Consider the following 18,807-nt stretch of genomic DNA (forward strand, 5'->3'; position numbering starts at 1 on the left):
TACACTCTACAAAATCTCCAGTCACTTATGTTAGCCAATACAACAACCAAATCCGCGCGGTATTCAAAACAAATTTTCAAATATATAAAAAAATCAAACAAATGATTTACTATAACCGTAGCGAAGCTTTCTCTTAGGTATTATATTTAATTTCAAATCGCAACCCTTAAATGAGTTAAACACTGTTTGGTATCGCATAGTTTACGTTTATTTTGTTTGAGAAATGTCTAGAACACCAATAAAGTAAATTCAGTAGCAAACAAGTTGGATTAGTAATATTAAATATCCACTTGTCGTTCGCATTTATTGCTTCTTATGGCTCTTCTGGACTTAAGAGTATATCTATATAAATACCAGTAATATGAGTATAATAACCATTTCGGTTATGAAAAAGATTCTACAATCCAAATGCCCTTCATTTAACGTTTGTAATTGATTATGAGTATTTGCCTCGATTTCATTGTTAGTAAGTAATTCGTTACAGTTTTAATAATGGCTTTACAATGAATATAATACTGCGCATCTGCAACAGATTTGTTATTATTTGTTTGCTACATAGCCAACATATCATAGGAAAACAATCAAAAATAGCTGCTACATACTAATCAACAAATTTTATCTTCCCATCCATTGGGTAATTGTAGTTTTTAAATATTTCTTAAATATTCTTAAGCACTTTGAATAAATATTTACGTGGCTTAAAAATAATTCAATTTTATCATATTTATCTTGTGTGTACGTTTTCAACGGAATCTCAAAATTGCAAGGAAGATGTTTGTTTGCTTAGTAGTTTTTATACGTTATATCTAGGAATAATATAGCTAAAGATTAGGACGTGTGCCATTTGAAAGAAAATGAAAAATGAAAATTAGGAAAATCAAAAGAAAAGAAAATCATAAATTTGCTTGGGTTTCGTTTATTTTCGTATAATTTTTTATAGATCTTAGCTAATAAATTCTGCTAGGAAATTATACAATTAAAAAATTCTTTAAAGAATAATATCGAGATTAAAGTTTGATTTTGTTGATTTTAATACAAATTGAACTTACAGGGCTACAAAATTAATTCGACTAACGACGTACGAAAAACAATGACGATTTATAATGTTAAATCTAAACAAGGTTCAAGGCCCGAGCTGAGGGAAGTTTTCTTGGCGAGAAATTTGCACAATGTGGATATGTCTCTGCGTGGATTTTGGAAAACTTGAAGGCTGTGTCAACTCTGGCTTGGTCCCTTCCCCAGCTGAAACCCTTTTCTTTAAATTCACATTGTCCGAAACTAAATGTTTAAAACTAGTTTACATTGTAAGCTAATTTTTGTAGCTGCATCTCACATAAGAAGTAATGTACATTGGTTTTATGTTCTAGTGTGTATAAACTAGGTCTGCCTTTTCTACATCCTCATCTTGGTTTTTGTTACCCCCGAATAACAACAAATTGAACAGCTTTATGAATTTTGGTTTTCGTTATACCACTCCTTAGATATCCACGAGTTTTGGTGTTATGTATTATTATGTATTATCCCATTTTACTAATGAAGTTTAACCTTGACTTTTATACGGTTTCGCACTGTATAATCGTGTAAGGTGCAGAGGTATGTTTGCATGAGTTATAAGATGATCTCCGTCGAGCTTTGCTGCAGTGGATCGCACTGATAGGCCTCGGAGTTTGGTACCGGCGAGTACTTGGTGTTCTTCTTGCTGGAAGCTGCAAGATTCAAGGGTGCAGCCGTGGTGGTGGTGTAGCTATAGGTGGTTCCACATCCATTCAAACTGGTGACAGTGCTGACTAGTCCAGTTCCTGGAAATTTGGCTACCGTCACAACACTGGCTGTTAATGTGGCCGTGGAGGAGTCATTGCTTCCCGTTGTTCCCGAACCCCTTTTGGCAGTGGTTTTCCTGCGCACTGGTGTCTCCTGCAGCACAGCTGATTTCCTTATGGTCTGCTGCAGCAAGGCATTCACATCGATTGCTGGCCAGGCGACCAGCGAGACACTTCGTCATAAGGAGTTGTCCACTGGTGAAGATCCGCGTTTATGCTTGCCATGGGGATTGCGATTCCAGTGCTTGCAGGACGGTTGCTCCACTTCCTTCTCTCGCAAATCCTTCGTCTCCTTGATCTCCAGCTTATCCATTTTATCTTCTTCTTTGGTGGGAAAAGAAGTACCGCCTCCAGCGGTGGATGACAGCGAGAAGTACTCCGCTGATTGGCTTAATGAAGAGGCATCCGCATCGGTTATGTTGCCACCGCCGATATCACTCCTCATGGTGTGATCGCCATGATCCTGGTCCATAAACGAAGACCTGTGGGTGCTAAGCGGTGTCAGTGTACTGCTGTGCATGTCCTCACCCTCTTGCGAGGGAGTTATGGTATGATCTGCAGCTGTACAAAAACTTTCCCTTTGTCCCGTGGTCTCGTCGTCCTCATCATCCGCTTCCTCCTCCTCATCATCTTCCTGGGAACACGAACCACAACAGCAGCTGGAATTCTGGCAAGAGCAGAGACTTGCTCTCCGAGAACCGGGAATGCATTGGTGACACTCTGCAGCCACCGTCATTTCATGATGTGCCTCTAGATCCTCATCCAAACTGCTGCAGGAGCAGGAACTTGAGCAACTGCTGCAGTAATCCTGTCCAGCCTCAGCTATAAACCTTTTCCTCTTGATCCGAACACACTCATTTCGCGCTGGTGCAGAGGCAGGATTTCCCCTCTTTGTGGAACTGCTGGAACTATTCGTAACTGCTGGCTGAGTTAGTTGGGTCTCATCTTCTGGTAAGTGGTGGGATCCCATCCGCACATCATCGTCGTCATCTTCATCGCGAGACAATTCATCGGTTTCAATTGTGGTATTGGAATTCAACGAACCTCTCCTGTGACGATGTTGTTCTCGAAGAGGAGCCATTATAATGGGTTTTACTCCCTCACTGGCCACTTTATACGGAAAATTCGAAGTGGCCGTGCTGCTGTTATTTTCATCTCCGTCCTCGCTCATCGTTGCTGCATCGATTTCAATGGCAATGGCCTGGTGATGCATTGCCTCATCACTAGAGTCCAAGGAAGACTTGTTGTTGTTGTTGTTGTTAGATGGAAGCATTTGTTTGTGATTCGCCTGCTTAATTGGCATATGCTTCTGATGGTGGTGACTCCTTTTCTGATGCAGCAGAGCTCGTCTCTTTGTGCTCCTGTAGTGACAATGATGATGATGGTGATGATGCCTATGGTGATTGCAGTGGCAGTGGTGATGATGGGTGGTGATCACACAGCAGCAGCTGCCACCCTCCAATTTAGTTTGGGTGGCATTATTTTGCTTCCTGCGACAGCGCCCACTCTCCTCCTGAGCGCCAATCAGTCTCGGCTCTTTGGATGCCGGGGAATGGACAATGACGACCTCCAAGGCAGCTGCCATACTGCTATCATCCTTACTCTTGCCACTGCCTCCTGGTCTGGGCAACATCTTGTTATTATTGTGATATTGAAACGCACGATTATCGTGGCACTGACCAAAGTCCAGCACCTTAAAGTGCTCGTCATCCGCTCGAGCTGTCAGCAGATGATCGTCTCCACTGCTGCTCACTGTGACGGGCAGCGATAGCTGATGCTCCTCGGAATGGGATGTATGTATGTCGTGGTGATGAATGTGCTGTGGCTGTTCTTCGGGGGCAAACTGCTAATCGCCGCGGCGCAGATCGCGCGGCTTGGAATTCTTACGGTAGAACCACACCTGTGACAGGATCGCTATGTCCAAGCTGACCTGAAATTCCATAAATATAGAACATAGTTAGTATTCTCAGCGCATATATTTATATCTTAAAATGTATAAAATACTACTAAAATACTTGCCTGCAGCGTGCCACAGATCCAGAATTGCGATGGTGCTTTCCTAACAATAAAGTAACCAGTCTTAAACATATCACCGAGCGTCCACATGATCACCATGTGTATGCTCATTCCATATGTTGATTTATTCTTAAAGTTGCGCAGAAATTGTGGCGCCCCTACATGCAAAAGAAATAAATACATTTGAAGATAAATATATACAAATATAAATGTTGTATAGCACGAACTCACCCAACATGGCTTCTGTGAAGACGGCAACAAAACCCATGGATTCCATAAACCAAAGTACGGACAACATTAGATATGTTATGGCAGCACCAACGGCCCACACGACTAGCATGAAGTCCAGATACGATTGGAAGTCTGTCCAGTTCCAAAAGTATTTGAAGTCCAGGTCTGTAAGAGTGAATGATTGAATATTATTAGTAATAACCAGCTCAATGAATTAGTTTACCCAGCAACTTAAGACTACTTGCTAACCCACTTATTTTACAGGCATTGCATGCACTTTTATTTAGCTACAGTAGGAAAGCAAAAGGTCATGACCTCACCCCAACAGTTTACTACTCTATAAATTGTTCACAACCAAGAAGGAAGCCTTTACCAGGCTGCAGATGGGAAGCCAGTTGGAAATCAATTTCCATTATCTCTGCCAGCTTTTAGGCGCTGCACAATTTACGACGAGCCATGTACAAAGAAGCCCAAGGCGTGCCAATATAATTAGCTCATGTCGGTGTGTGTGTATATATATATATATATTGGTTCTGTGCTCTCTGGTTCGTTGATCAATTTGCCGCCTGGAACCAACCGTACGTACCTCCTAACCCAGTTTCATGTTTTTCTAGTTTCTCTGATAAGAAGTAACGAAGGAGAAGAAATAAATGCGAACAGCCATAAAGATATGGGTTTGATATCAAACAGCAGAATGTACTTTGCTAATGGAATTACAATAACCTAACTTCCCATCCTCACACATTTGATTCAATTTCAATCTGTTCAGCAAACTGTCAATTGAGTGAAAAGTTGTTATGCTAAAATCTTGATCCGTAAATCAATGCTAGTGCTAGTATGCAGACTCTCCTTTCTTTGTCAATCAATAAACGCAGACATGTCGACTTGTTAAGTCCAGACCCATTACTACACCCTGGAATCAGCTGACTCACCATTGAGATAGTGCCGGGAACGAACTCGCTTCAGGACGCTTCCGCCCGCTTCTGTGGATATAGAGGCGCCCGTATCCGTATCCGTCATCACTTTGGGCAAATGCAGTTCATCGCCTAGAAGTTGACATGTTTATCCTTCGGGTGACAGGTTTTTAAACGCCTGATGGGACTTACCTCGCAGGGCGTGCTCGCGGTTATTGGCGTTAACCCGCTTCACCTTCACGCACAGATGGATCATCAGGAACATGGTCACGTTCATCACGACACTCTGCACCAGCAGTGGAAGCTCATAGCGGCTGGAGAACCTGCAAGCCAGAGGGAAATTGGGTAAAGGTCAATTGAAAAAAGGTCAACTCAAAATGACATTTTAATTGACTGCCCCCTATCGAGATGCGGTTATGTCCTTGACGGTATTTCATTTCCAGGGACATATATAATTAGCATGTGTCCTTCAAGAAATTTATTTCAAACTTTGTAAACTTTAAAACAGAAATGGAAAGTGCATTCGGAGTGGCATTTATTTAAACAGTTTGTCGGTTAATTATAAGTCGCAATGGTCATACGCTGACAGAAAGACATTCCACCGGACCCTAAATAATTAAGTATAACTATTATTTATCACACCTCAGTTGACAAGTGTATGCTGCACAATGTAGTGTTGATTACAGCTAATTGACAGGTGCTTAGGTGGCGCCAAGTGATTGATGTTCGCCCAAGAGCATAATTTACTCCCGAATCAAATCGATTATAGAGCTTAATGTGCACATATTTCCCACAAGTAAAAGGTGGCGGGTGTGCTGGAAAAATCCCAGCACTGTGTCAAGCGGCACTGTCATAAATCTGACAGATGCCAAGTGGGTGAAAAAGGGTCCCCGAGCACAAACAACAAACAATGGTTGAAATGTGTTGGGCATTTTGGCAAGGCCCCAAACAAATGCCGAGCAAACCAAAGGCAAGTCCTCAGATTTGCTGGGGATTTTTTTGTGATGAAAGTCCTTTTGGTGTCCAAACAAAAGTCATTCCCAAATGTTATTAAAAAAAACAAACAAACATCCGACAATTTGTCGGCATTTCGCTGGCGTAGATTAGTGGAGCCAACTGTTTTACTTAAGCCACAGCTGTCGCTCGCAATCACAACAGCAGATAGCATACATTTCCGCGTTTCTTCTTCCGATTACCAGATAGTAAAATGCGGAAAACGCGGAAATTGTGCCACGGTGGCTATTTACGCCCATGTTCATTGGCAAGTCGCTTTGGCGGGGCATCGAAATTCAATTACCAGTTGGGCCACGCCAATGCCATTCCACGCGGCTTCCGACTGAATCACCACAAAATACATTTTACTTTCCGAATGAACTAGAACATTTCAAGAAATTTACTGGCTCTAGTATGAATTGATTTGAATTTTTAGTTCGCAAACGTTTACGTTTGAATTTCTTTCCATCTTAAAGGACTCTAGCTTCAGTGAGTAATGAAAAGGAAATTCTATGCTAAGTTCTCACCCGACAAACCAGAAAATCAGAGGAATAAAGAGCACACTCTTCGAGTTTGTATAACAAGTGCAATTTTCTCAAATGCTAATATTTTCCGTGCAAACACTCCAATTTGGACTAGAGAACTCACAGCCGAAAACATCGCTATTTTTTCGTCACTAGTCCAATTGGTTGGCTTTGCCTTTTAAATTGGCAAAAAACAGAAAAAACACACCGGCACCTACTTCCACCCACGGGCATGGCATTTGCACGCTTCAAAGTGTAAAAAATGTCGTAAAAAATCGATAAAATCGTATACGTGCATTACAAACAGGCATGAATACATGTACATATACAATATATGTATGTAGCATGCCGCATTTGGCGGCGTGCCTAAGCCTGCAATGTAAACAATTTTCCAACACCATCCCCACCCTCATTTCACCTGCATTTTCTGGCTCACTTTCACTGGCAATTTGCTCGAATAGCCGCAACAATTTGACTAAATAGGCGAGTACCGAAAATGTCACTTAGGCTTGATGAAAGTTTTATTGCTAGAATTTGTTAGAAATTAAGTCACCAAAATGGAGGAGCCAAGCAATTTGGCAAGCACACGTGTGTGTGGGGCTTTGCTAAGCAGCAACCAACCTTTAGTGTGTGTTTTAGCCATAATTATAATTTCGCGTTGCCTTCGGCGCGATGTTTACTCAAGTGTGGGTGCGTTTTGTCTGCCTGAATTACAGCTGTTGTCACTTGGCTATAACTAACTATAACTATATAACTTCAATCTTGCCAAAAAGGATCTTAATATGTCAGTATAAGGATTATTAAACATATATCTTCTATTTAATGCGACTAAATGTTTGTTAAAGTTAAAGTTATTTCTCTAGAAATCTCTACCAGCTATTGGCCTATAATTTCGACCACAGCTGTAAGCCGTTTTGTTTAAGCCAAGGCTGGCACAGTGCGCTTAACACAAATTTCATTTGGCCCAACTGGTGTGGTCGCCTGTAAGTAGGCTACACTTGTCGTGGGCCGCAGTCCTCATCATTGTCTCACCGCTGAAGGGCTCCTAACTAACGGAACCGAAAGCACTTAAGGCCATGCATTCCGGCTATTTCGGAACCACTGAACAAGAGTGTTGGCCACGTTAGTAGATTGCCTGCTTCGAGATTTGTGTAAACACACAAGCTGCCGCCTGATGATGAGCAGTGGGAAATGAGAGCCTACAGCCAAAGCACAATTTTTCCACCAACCATTGAGTAAATGAATGTATAGAAAGGATTGCCAGCCGCTGATGATGATGATGAATGGCCATAACTGGGTCGATCTACAGCCTAGATGGATTTACTGGTGTGCCGAGCTAAGCTGCTCGAAATGACCTTGTCGGCGGGATAAAGGATGTAGTGACGATGAACTAGAGCACAGATGGATAGCGATTGCCAATGAACTGAACAGTTTGTGAGTTAAGTGTTGGAAAACGAAATTTAAGCATTTCATTCAAAAAACAAAACAGCACGCAATATTTACTTATCTAGAATAAAAAAAAGAGCAACAATAGCTGATATGTTCTCCGAAAATAACAAAATAAATGGAAAAATAAATATTTTATTACATCACTTGATTTGCTCAATGAAAATTAATGCGAGCTGAGCCCACCCACATGGCACTAAGCCCATAAAACCCCAAACCGAAGCACAAACAAAAGATTCCAGTCACCCAGATGTGTGTGACTTTTGTTCAGGAAAACACTTCAATTTACGCCCACCCCGGAAAATTCGTAGGCGTGCTGGTGGAATTGGAAATGGAGTCTGGAACACAGATGGCACAAAAAAAAGTCTTAGGACAAAAGAAGGAAAAAAGGGAAACAGACAATGCCGCAATTGAAAAAAGGAAAAATAAAAGGAAGCCGAGCATTAAATTTGTAGCCAACTCGATGGCAGATAGGCATGAATACCAGCAAATATGTATATTCGCCTGCAGATAGAAAATAGAGAGCTGACTAAGTTACATTCTGATTTCCATATCATTTCGTCTTGAGACCTACCCCAATTTTATTTCTGCTGGCCTATCAGAACTTTAAAAGTCATGCGCCTTAAAGGCTTCTCAATTCTCGAAAACAAATCAAGCGTGATAATGCTGTTTTTTTTTTAACTGAATCAACTTATGCGTACAAATAATCGATACAAAGTTGTCAAAGACCTTGGGCTGTATTTTTAAAAAGTTAACTTAATAACTCAATAGCCAGAAAACGTAGCTTTCAAGCGCCATTAAACATTAAAGCTGTGACTCTGCGTTATATACATATATATTCCGTAAGTTTGCCCACGCAGATTATCTCTGCTTCTGCTTCCAAAAATTTTGAGGGTGGTGTCAAAAATCTATTCTAATTGAGAAATTTAAATCTCTGTCCGTTCGCTTCGTGCAAACATTTGCGTCAGCCAACGTCGCACATTTCTCGCATGCAAAGAAGCCCCATCCATGATTCTGATTGTTCATTCCGGCAGCGGACCAAAGTCAAAGCCGTAAACATTCTATGGCCACCGATTTCGATTAGTTGTGCTTTGCCATCTGAATTTTCCATCAATGCCGTTGAATTTCGAGTCTTGCTAGTGCCAAGATTTACACAAAAGTAACAACCTGACATTGGCTTGGCATTAAAATTCAATTAGGCCAACGTCTCGGCCATAAAACACAACCAAGAACAAAGATTAACGTTGGAGTGGAGTGCGTCCTTTCGGCAGCAGTGACGTGTAGGATTTAAGGGATTGTCCACGGCACGGAATGTGACGTGAACCGCTTTCGGCGCAGCTCTACTTTTAATTACGTTAAAAATCTTGCAACACAAATACAATTAATTTCGCGGGGCATGGTTGGCAGATAAGACTGCGCTGCTTGACCTTTGGGCTGTAACCGCACCCTGGTTATCAGCATTAAAAGCAAAACGTTCGTGCTTTCCAAACGAAACAAATGCGATTGAGATAATGCCAATCGGCTCAAGATGGAGTCTCTACATGAGGAAAATGAGCACTCAAAACTATTATATGTAATGTGCCAGAGATAACCCCTGGGTTCATCCATTCGAATGGGATGGGCTGGCAGAAACTGATAATTGACACAATTAGGTAGCTCGTTTTTCGGTGCCTACTTGATGAGCTCACAATTAGAACTGCTGGTATACGAATAGTTGTGCAAAACAAAAGGCTCTACACTTAAATTATCTCCGCTTGGTAACTATTTAAACTTGAGTGCTTAGGCGAGGCAATTAACGGATTTGCAGCACGCTAAATCCAAGGCAAACGTTAGTCTTTGTATTAAAAACGTTTTGGAAAAACAGAAAATATATAGAGTACATTTCAATGTTTTTGCCAGAATTATTACCTAAACCCCCTCAGCAAGTGATTGCATAAACTTCATAGCTGCTCATCAAGTGCACAGCAAATTCAACTTGAATTTCAAGTGCCGCCTAAAAAAAAACTTGATAAAGAATCTCGTGCCGTAGCAACTTCAACATCAACATTATAAATATTTCACAGATGCCAAAACCACAATTAAGTTACCAACTAACCAGTCAACATTTCCACACGCAGAAAACAAGTGCTTCGTTTGCAAAAATGGTATTGGGTTTTTATAGCTGATAAATAAGCAGAACCCCTCGAACAACATTATTATTAACTACTACGTCAACGGACCGGTTTAGAAATTTAAATTCCAATTTGCATGGGATGCGTAACAAAAAGCGACAGACCAACAAGCTGTAAACATTTATGGACCATAAGCAAGGTTTCCTGGTCAGCAAATTTTTTCCCCGAAAAAATTAATTGGTTTGAAGGACTTTACCACAAAAAAAAAAAAGAACCACCCACAAACCTTGACCTTCCGCGACCAAATGTCCAATAAAGTTGTTTGCCTTTGGAAAAAAAGTTCCTTCATTTTTTTCCATTCAGTGAGTCGTATGCATTAATAATAAATAAACAAGGAAAGTGGGCCAAAGCTTGTATAAATAAAGGTGAATGAAAATTGGGTGTGCTTAGTAAATTATTAAAAATGCTAGATTAAATTTAAAGTGTCTTCATTTCGTTCAATCGAAAGTTGATAAGCAAATTATATAAAAAAAAAAATCATAAATAAATTCGGCACAATCGTGTGACATTCGTAGATAAACACAATAATATCTATTCTATGGCATTATCTTGCAGGCATATCATTAGCTTACGTATAGGAAAGCGCCTTATTTCGATAAGTGTTTACGTAAACAAATTAATTGGTTGGAGTAGACACAATTATCGCCTGATGTCGAGACTGGGCTTATCATCGTACACACATTTTCCTTTGTACAATAGTGATAAGAAGGAGGAACCTCTTTGAGGAACCTCAATTAAGAGGCGAAGTTTAGCTTGCTTTACACAAATATCATAAGCATGCAGTGTGAATGGTGCATTTTATAAACTGAACGTTTCCACCTAGAAAAGAGTTCTTATCAAAAGCGTATGTTTTGAAGTAACTAGATATTCTTACAATATCTAAATCAAGCAAGTACTTATTTATATACGCTATTTATGTCTAATTTAATCCCCATTCAAAAATTCCCTTAGAAAACAAAGCTGTAGAGCCCAATTAGTCAGCAAATTTTCTTGATTGCTCAAGTTTTAAACATGTTGATCGTAAAATTTGCTGAAATAGGTTCAATGAACTCCGAAGTTCTCAGGTTTAACCCTTCACTTTTTCGCCAGATTGAGCTGTGAGTTGTATAATATATATATAGCTGGAAAATTTTTTAAAGGTCATTCAAGTTTTGCAACATTTTAAGTTAGCTTATAGCTGCATTTTTAGAGTCAATTTCAAATATGAATATTTAAATGTTCGACTATACTATGCAAATTCCTGTCGAACGTTGCCTCACATTTGAGATTGAATTTTAAATGTGAATATTTGGATTTTCGGATGTACATACTATAGAATTTTTAATTGCAGCCAAATTTGATAGCTTGTTAAGTGTGAACAGCTTGCGTTTTCAGGCGGGCTGACAAAATGTGTAAATATTTAAGCAAATACACGAAAATTACAAATATAGAAATGACTGTTTGCATGTGCCGAGCTAACCGTTCGCATACTATATTTACATCTATTGTTATATGCCTGGAATGAAAGTGTAAATTATATTGCAGACTTGTGTAGTCACGCCCCACTGACCTGACCAACTTATTCAGTCATAATGGTAGCGTTTTTTTTTTTTGCGCGAGAAAACCTTTTTACGAAATCGAACTCCGCCGCTTTGTTGACTTTTGCCATAGAGCAAACTTTAGTTAGTTAAATATGTATATATTCTATATATATATATACGCAATCTGCTTCGTTAGTAAACTGGAAAAAACGCCCACATCGCAAAATATTTTATTAACTGAAAGTTGAATGAATAACTACTTCATAAAATATAGCCAAACAAAGAATTTTTATTTAGTATATGAAGTATGTAATGGACTGCACTTTTTTTTTTACAGATAAGATAAAAACAACTTTACTTTACTTCCTACACCAAAAGCTGAAAAAAAAATTCCAAATATCTTATCTCAAGTGTAAACTCTATTCGCATTATCTAAACCACAATTCTAATCTTGATTTTACAATAATTATTCAGCGATGATTTCAAGCAATGAGCTCATGCAAAAAGCACAGAAAATTTTTCCAATTATTATATTTACTTTTAGTCGTGCCACGGTGTGAGTTTTATGATTAATTCCGTGTTTAATATGCATATTTACGATCAACAACAAAGGCAGCCACGTTGTCAATTTTTACAATAAAGTCAACGGGATGTGTCATTCCTTCTTGTTCCTATCCATAATCTGCCTCCCTTTGTTGGGAGTGTTTTTTTTTCTCTGAATATCACATATGTGAAATATATTTCCATCACGTGAACTAATTAATTGTAATTGCGTGCAATTTATGGTAAATTCACGAAATAACTTTTAATAGTTGAAGTGTTTCGTGCATTTTGTTGTACACAAATTGCCAGTTGCACTCAACTAAATTTTTTTTTTTTTTGCGGGGGTTTATTCAGTCGGAATAATAATAATTACGGCGTACGGAAAGCAAAAAGTCGTGCATAAATTAAAAGCTACTTCCTATCATTGTTGTAGCCCCCAAAACATTCCTATTGCACTATTACTTAGCCTCCAGACTGACTGACTTTATTCATAAAACCCAACTGAAACTGATCGCGTGTCTGGAAAAAAAATGTCTGGCCACAAGGAATCGTAAACATCTATATATAACGTATACATATTGTATTGGGATTATTCGGCTCAAAGCCTCGTTGCCCAGCTGATTCAACTTTGCTCGCCGGCAACAGTTTCCAGCTAAATAATTTATTTATTGATTGCCACCCAGGCCAGACAAATTGACGGCGTCGATGAGGGCCACCAGTTGCTCCTATTCTTTTTTTGTTTTTGCGTTCACGTTTCACTTGGCTTGTTAATAAATTATTAGTAGGAAGCGATGGGTCTCGAAAAACCACAATAGCAGCAGCTTTAAACGGGCTAAACAACCTGAAAAATACACAGAAACCAGCTGGACAAAAGTAGTTGACCCTGTTGTTAAAGGCCAGTCGAGAAGTAGCTGGCCTAAAAATCCGTTTATTCCGTTTATTCCATATGGCAAATATATATTTTGAACTAAATATGAAAATACGTTCTGAATAAACAATAGCGCAAATTCAATTATATCTTTTTGTTTGTTGGCTCTGTGTCAGTTTCAACTGGTTTCAATGGCATTGTCACATTTTGAAAGCTACTTTGCACACTCATTCAAATTGAATTAAAAATTTACTTTATTAATTTTGATTTATATGTTTCGCTCTGCAAAAAGATGAATCAACAATCCAGGGCAGCTGGATGAAACCATTCCAGAAACGAAAGTTCAGACTGTCAACATTTTTAAGTCACCTAAATATTCCCAAAAACGACTGAATTTCGTATATTACGAAATAGTTTTTTTTGACTTCTTATAAACTATAGTTGCGCTTGTATTGAGTTGAGTGTAACAATCTTATCAAACATCCCACAAAACATTAGTTCAGCATGAAAGCTGATAAATCTTCCATCAAGTGTCCTAAACCCCAGCGAAAATAGCGATTATCGACGACATTGTGCATTGTGCCGAATACCTAAATACCGCTGGGAGTACAATAAAGATAAAACCAGTACGCTGGTCCTTCGTCCAAATTGTGGAAGTCGTCTATCGACTATGGTGAGCAAAATCGACCAGAAATCATGACATAGCTAACAGATAGGAAGGGGTTTTGGTCTCAAGTGCTCCAAACCGTAAATTGTCGCGTCGGACCATGAGAGAATTTCGCGTGATAAGCGGTTTGAATTGCCCACCCAGATAAGCCGTAATACCATACCAGGTATTTGCCGAGTGGGTTTAGTCATCCCAATGTGGGTGAGATAAAAGTGGACAGGGGTTTACTTAGAGAGGTTCAGGTACCTGACGTTTTCACCGCAGGGGTGCCAGAGGATTCGAAACTACTGCGAAAGAGATCTTTCTGTATATATATGTAGATATAATAGCATGTTTCTAAAGTAAGTTTTTAGGTAGATTTTAAAGACAAGGAAGTGCCATATCAGTAATTTTCTAGAGATTTTTTTTTTAAAGAATTATGATGTATTTCAATTGTATTCTCAACCCAAATCAAAAGAAAAAAAACGAGAGAGAATTTGCAGGTGTTTATTTTCATTTGAATACGCAGCGTTCAAAAGTGATTTGTGTTATTTTCGAGTGCTGTACAGTCAAAAAGAAAAATAAGCGCGTGCAATAAAAGTTCGTTTTGCCTTTCATGATTGATTTATTGCTCAAAAATGGCATATTTGGATATGAAATCGTCATAATTACTTGCAAAATTTTGAGCTTTCACATTTAAGCACTTTTGTTAACATTATGGAGCATTAGGTAATGAATTTAATTAGTTTCGTACGGATGCTAGTAATGTTTTAGTTTCCTAGGTATCTATTATGTATCTAGTATTCCAGTATCTATTTTCGATTACAAATTTAGTTATTTTTGATTAGCGTACAAGTTAAGTCTTACCAGAAGAGTATTCTCAGCGAGTTGGCCACCAGCAGCGCCAGGCACACGTACAGAGAGAATCCCTCCGCGTCCTGCGTCTTCTTGATCTCAATGTATTGGGGCACGTAGGGGATCACGCCCCCAATAACCATTGCGGAGGCGGCGGCCCAGCCCACCACGTGACCGACCGTCAGGCCCATCTCATCATTGATGATCCAATCCATTGTGAGCTATCTCTGTTTACTGGAAATTTGGTTATATTTAGTTTATTCGTTTACTTTGTGTTTTGAAATTTATTTTTCGTTTTAGGTTTTGTCGTTTAGCGGATATGTGTAGTTTATGTTATTGATTTGATTTTTTGACTAGTTTAAAAGCCGGCGATTGGAAGTAGTCGTTGTTGTAGTTACTGGATTTCGCATCGTTTGCGGTTATAACTATTGTTTGTTGAACAGTGTAATGCAGGAAGGAAAGAAAGGAAGTCAGCTGTGTGTTGTTGTTGCTGTGCTTGTTTTTCGTCGTTTCGCTTTGATCTTCTACTTTTGCACACACACACACACACACTGACGCACACCCACACGCAGGCAGCGAAGATATTTATTTTCTATTTCCCTATTGCTCTCGCACGCTCTCACTCTTTGTCGCTCTTTTAATTTTTCCTGTGTTTTCGTTTTCCGCGTTTTTTTTGTATTGAATTTTCACCGAATTTTCTATGCCCCTTTTTTCACGAATCGTCACCGATTTTCCTGCGCACACTTTTCTGGCAGCGGAAAACACTAGACGAGCAAAGCGCTGCAATCACAAATCGCTCCATTTCTACGCAAACACATCAGCACACTTCATAAATGCTCTCGGCATTTCAATTGCATTTTCCCCCGTTTGCCTTTTCCGTTAATTGAGTTAAATTTTTGTTGTGGCTGCAGCCGTTGTTGTTGTTGCTGTTGTTGCTATTATTATTGTTCCGGAAAATCGTACTTATTCATTCGCTAATTGCTGTCGCTTGCTGTTGTTTCAATTTTCGTTCTTCTTCGCACTTTCGGTGGTCAGTTTTCCTTTCACCTCGCCACAGTTTGCATTTCCTCTGCGAGTTTGCGGAAAAACTGTCCGCGGATCAACCGCACGCAAGCGAAAACAACAACACAAACAAACGTACACAAGTTTTGTGGCTAGTGTTACCAGTCAGCGAAATCCTGAAACTCACATTCCCTAACGCATCTGACATTATTATTCGATATTTTTGTTATACTCGTTTTCGACCTGTTTAACGGTAAGATGACTAAGTACCGCGGAGTACCAATCGGTACCTATTTCCGTACCTAGTGTTATATAGGTACAAAATAGTATGTGCGCCTCCAACAAAAGCGTTTCAAATATAAATGAGTTATTTGTATTAATTTATATATATATTTCATTTTCAAAGAAAAATAAGACGAAAAATTCAACTGATATCAACAAGCTGTGATTAATTAAGTATACCGATTTTTGTTGAATCTTGTTTTATTATACAAATAACTGTACACTTCGCATTTATCACAGTGAAAACTGAAAATTGTTGTATGAAATAAAATTTAACTAAGCAAAAATAGGGGTGACACAATAACATTTCGATTTGATAGAGATGGTAATTAAAAATAGATTAAGTTAAAACCTAGTTCTTCTTTTTCTTCTTGTCGGGTTGGGCCAATCCTTGCGACTCCTGGTATTGCCGGACGATCTGATCCTGGACATCTGGGAGACAAGGCGAGTACCTGGAGTACTCCATGGTGAATTCACCCTTTCCCTGGGTACTCGATCTGTAAATAAAGATGAGATATATTTAGATACAATTCAACGTTTCCAATGTGTACTGAAGATTACCTCAGCTCTCCCGCATAGCCAAACATGTCGTTCAGCGGTACCTCCGCGTAGACAGTGAACCAACCCTCGGTTCCCTCAGTTCCGGTGATGATACCATGCCGTTTGCTCAAGTGACCCATTACAGCACCCTGGAATTCCTCGGGTGCAGTGACCTCGACCAGCATAATGGGCTCTAGGATTTGCCAGCTGCCGTTCTGGAAGACCTCTTTGATGGCACCATGGGCAGCCAACATGAAGGCGAGCTCGCTGGAGTCCACGATGTGGTGACCACCATCTTGCAGGCGGAATCGAATGCCGGACAACTTGTGACCGGAGAGCATTCCCTTCTCAGCCATTTCTCTGTAACCTAAGCAAATAAAATATTAAAATCAGAACATTGAGGAATGTAATTTTAGTTACCCTTTTCGACTCCAGGAACAAATTGTTTTGGTACATTGGTGCCCACTGTTTCGTCCACGAATTCCAGCAGGGTGTTTTGGTTCGGCGGTAGTGGTTCCATGACTCCAATAATCCTGGCATATTGACCCGATCCTCCCGATTGTTTCTTGTGCAGGTAATCAAACTCACACGGTCCCACCAGGGTTTCCCTAAATGCTACTTTTGGCTTTCCCAGCGTCACTGGGCAACCGTATTCCCTCTCCATTCTCTGGGCATAGATCTCCAAATGCAGTTCACCCATTCCCGAGACAAGAGTTTCCTTTACATCGTTGTCGAAAAAGAAGTGGAATGTGGGATCCTCTTTGGTGAATCTCGCAATAGCCTTCGAGAAATTATCCCTATCCTTGGTATTATTTGGCTTAATGGCCATTGAGACCACGGGCTCGGGTACAAAGATGGATTCCATAGACAGATTGTTCTTGGGATTGGTGGTGAAAGTGTCTCCGGAGGCGCAATCAACTCCGAAAAGCGCAAATATATCGCCGGCATACACCTCGTTTACATCCTCCATTTGATTTGAGTGCAATCGAACCAAGCGAGCAATTCTCACTTTCTTGTTGGTGCGGGCATTGAAGATGTTGTCACCCTTCCGTAGGACACCTTGGTAGCATCTGAGGTAGGTTAGTTGGCCAAAGCGACCAGCTTCCAGCTTGAACGCCAAGCCAACAAAGGGATCCTTGCCATCGCGGGCGGGATTTAAGACTACTTTTTCTGGGTCTTGTCCTTCCTTCTCGATGAAGCCCAGGTTCTCTACCTCTCCAGGATTGGGCAGGTAGTCAAGTACTGCATCTAGCAATGGCTGGACACCTTTGTTCTTCAGTGCTGTGCCCACCAAGACAGGTGTGAAGGTTCTATTGATGCAGGTTCTCCTTAAGGCCGCCTTAATATCGTCTTCTGTAAAGGGCTTCTCTTCCAGGAAAAGTTCTCCAAGCGTTTCGTCTGCATTTGACAAGTGTTCGATAAGCTCCTGTCTTCTCTCCAGGCTCTCTACCCGCATATCCTGTGGAATTTCGTCCAGCCTGATGTCCATTCCGTGCTCGCCCTCAAAGTATATGGCTTTTTCCCGCACCAAATCCACGATGCCCTTGCAATTGCTCTCCACTCCAATGGGCAGCTGAATGAAAGCAGCGTTGTGGTTCATTTTTGACCTCATCTGGGATAGAACTCTGTACGGGTTCGACCCCAAGCGATCCAGTTTGTTGATGAAAGCCAGGCAGGGCACATTGTAGCGCTTCATCTGCCGGTTAACCGTCAGGGTCTGACTCTGGACTCCTCCCACGGCGCACAAGACCAGAACGGCACCATCGAGAACTCGGAGTGCGCGCTCCACCTCCACGGTGAAGTCCACATGCCCGGGTGTATCGATAATATTGATATTGGTGTCCTTCCACAGTGTGTACGTGGCTGCCGATTGAATGGTAATGCCCCGCTGCCTTTCCAGCTCCATGCTGTCCATGGTGGCACCCACGTTATCCTTTCCTCGCACCTCGTGCATCTCCGCAATCCTGCCGGTGTAGAACAGAATCCTCTCCGTCAAGGTCGTCTTTCCACTGTCAATATGCGCCGAGATTCCTATGTTCCGGATCCTCTCGATGGGCTTGTGCTCCGAAAACTTCGCATGCGAACTGTAGCCGGCCTGAAAAGTTATTTGTACCATTAAACTACATTTCTTACAGCGCTTACATAACTAGCCGATGGAATTTCGTCTATTTCTCAGATTCCAACCAACCTTTCCCAGTGATTTCAATGCCCGGAGGCGTAGGGTGTTGTTCCCGGTCAGCAAACGGGTAATTAGCGACATCCTGATCTGATTTTAATTAATAACTACGAAGTTAACCGGAAAACACGCGCTCGTGGAAAACCAAAACAAGACTGCTATCGATATGCGAAGGCGGTTTCTGTGCAAACCTATCGGTTTCTATCGGACAAGTTATCTAGTAAGACCGTGGCTTGGTACCGAAAAATCCCATTAGAAAA

The 18,807-nt window shown here is 40.5% G+C and overlaps 2 protein-coding genes and 1 non-coding gene across 7 annotated transcripts; 1 reads left to right on the top strand and 2 right to left on the bottom strand.

The window, feature by feature from the left end:
* Positions 1-188: 188 nt before the first annotated feature.
* On the bottom strand, positions 189-15,684 carry CG13784 (uncharacterized protein). Of its 5 annotated transcripts, none has more exons than NM_001273246.2 (7): positions 15,595-15,684; positions 14,560-14,781; positions 5,174-5,304; positions 5,000-5,113; positions 4,068-4,232; positions 3,840-3,994; positions 904-3,750 (listed from the first exon to the last, which is right to left on the bottom strand). In NM_001273246.2, exons 2-7 carry the CDS (start codon positions 14,760-14,762, stop codon positions 1,999-2,001), a joined length of 2,520 nt encoding a protein of 839 aa, NP_001260175.1. In that variant the 5' UTR covers positions 14,763-14,781; positions 15,595-15,684; the 3' UTR covers positions 904-1,998. The 5 variants fall into 5 exon arrangements, with proteins under 5 accessions (NP_001260174.1, NP_001260175.1, NP_001260176.1 ...); NM_001273247.2 differs by having other exon boundaries at positions 15,570-15,684; NM_001042878.4 differs by having other exon boundaries at positions 15,511-15,684.
* Positions 15,685-16,019: 335 nt separating this feature from the next.
* mEFG1 (mitochondrial translation elongation factor G 1) lies at positions 16,020-18,732 on the bottom strand. The gene is made up of 4 exons (NM_135261.2): positions 18,560-18,732; positions 16,792-18,466; positions 16,393-16,738; positions 16,020-16,328 (listed from the first exon to the last, which is right to left on the bottom strand). Exons 1-4 carry the CDS (start codon positions 18,629-18,631, stop codon positions 16,184-16,186), a joined length of 2,238 nt encoding a protein of 745 aa, NP_609105.1. The 5' UTR covers positions 18,632-18,732; the 3' UTR covers positions 16,020-16,183.
* On the top strand, positions 16,218-16,744 carry asRNA:CR44989 (antisense RNA:CR44989). The gene is made up of 2 exons (NR_124131.1): positions 16,218-16,298; positions 16,356-16,744.
* Positions 18,733-18,807: the final 75 nt, after the last annotated feature.

This window comes from Drosophila melanogaster, chromosome 2L (assembly GCF_000001215.4).
Source record: "Drosophila melanogaster chromosome 2L".
Lineage (NCBI taxonomy): Eukaryota > Metazoa > Arthropoda > Insecta > Diptera > Drosophilidae > Drosophila > Drosophila melanogaster.

Bases quoted from the DNA above. Each gene is read 5' to 3' on its own strand.
- CG13784 (NM_001042878.4), bottom strand. From the start codon at position 14,762: ATGGATTGGATCATCAATGATGAGATGGGCCTGACGGTCGGTCACGTG. The intron at 4,233-4,999 runs GTGAGTCAGCTG...TCACTCTTACAG, and splicing joins TTCCCGGCACTATCTCAATG to ACCTGGACTTCAAATACTTT. The intron at 3,995-4,067 runs GTGAGTTCGTGC...TTTTGCATGTAG, and splicing joins CTTCACAGAAGCCATGTTGG to GGGCGCCACAATTTCTGCGC.
- mEFG1 (NM_135261.2), bottom strand. From the start codon at position 18,631: ATGTCGCTAATTACCCGTTTGCTGACCGGGAACAACACCCTACGCCTC. The intron at 16,739-16,791 runs GTAACTAAAATT...TTATTTGCTTAG, and splicing joins TGTTCCTGGAGTCGAAAAGG to GTTACAGAGAAATGGCTGAG. The intron at 16,329-16,392 runs GTAATCTTCAGT...CTTTATTTACAG, and splicing joins GGCTATGCGGGAGAGCTGAG to ATCGAGTACCCAGGGAAAGG.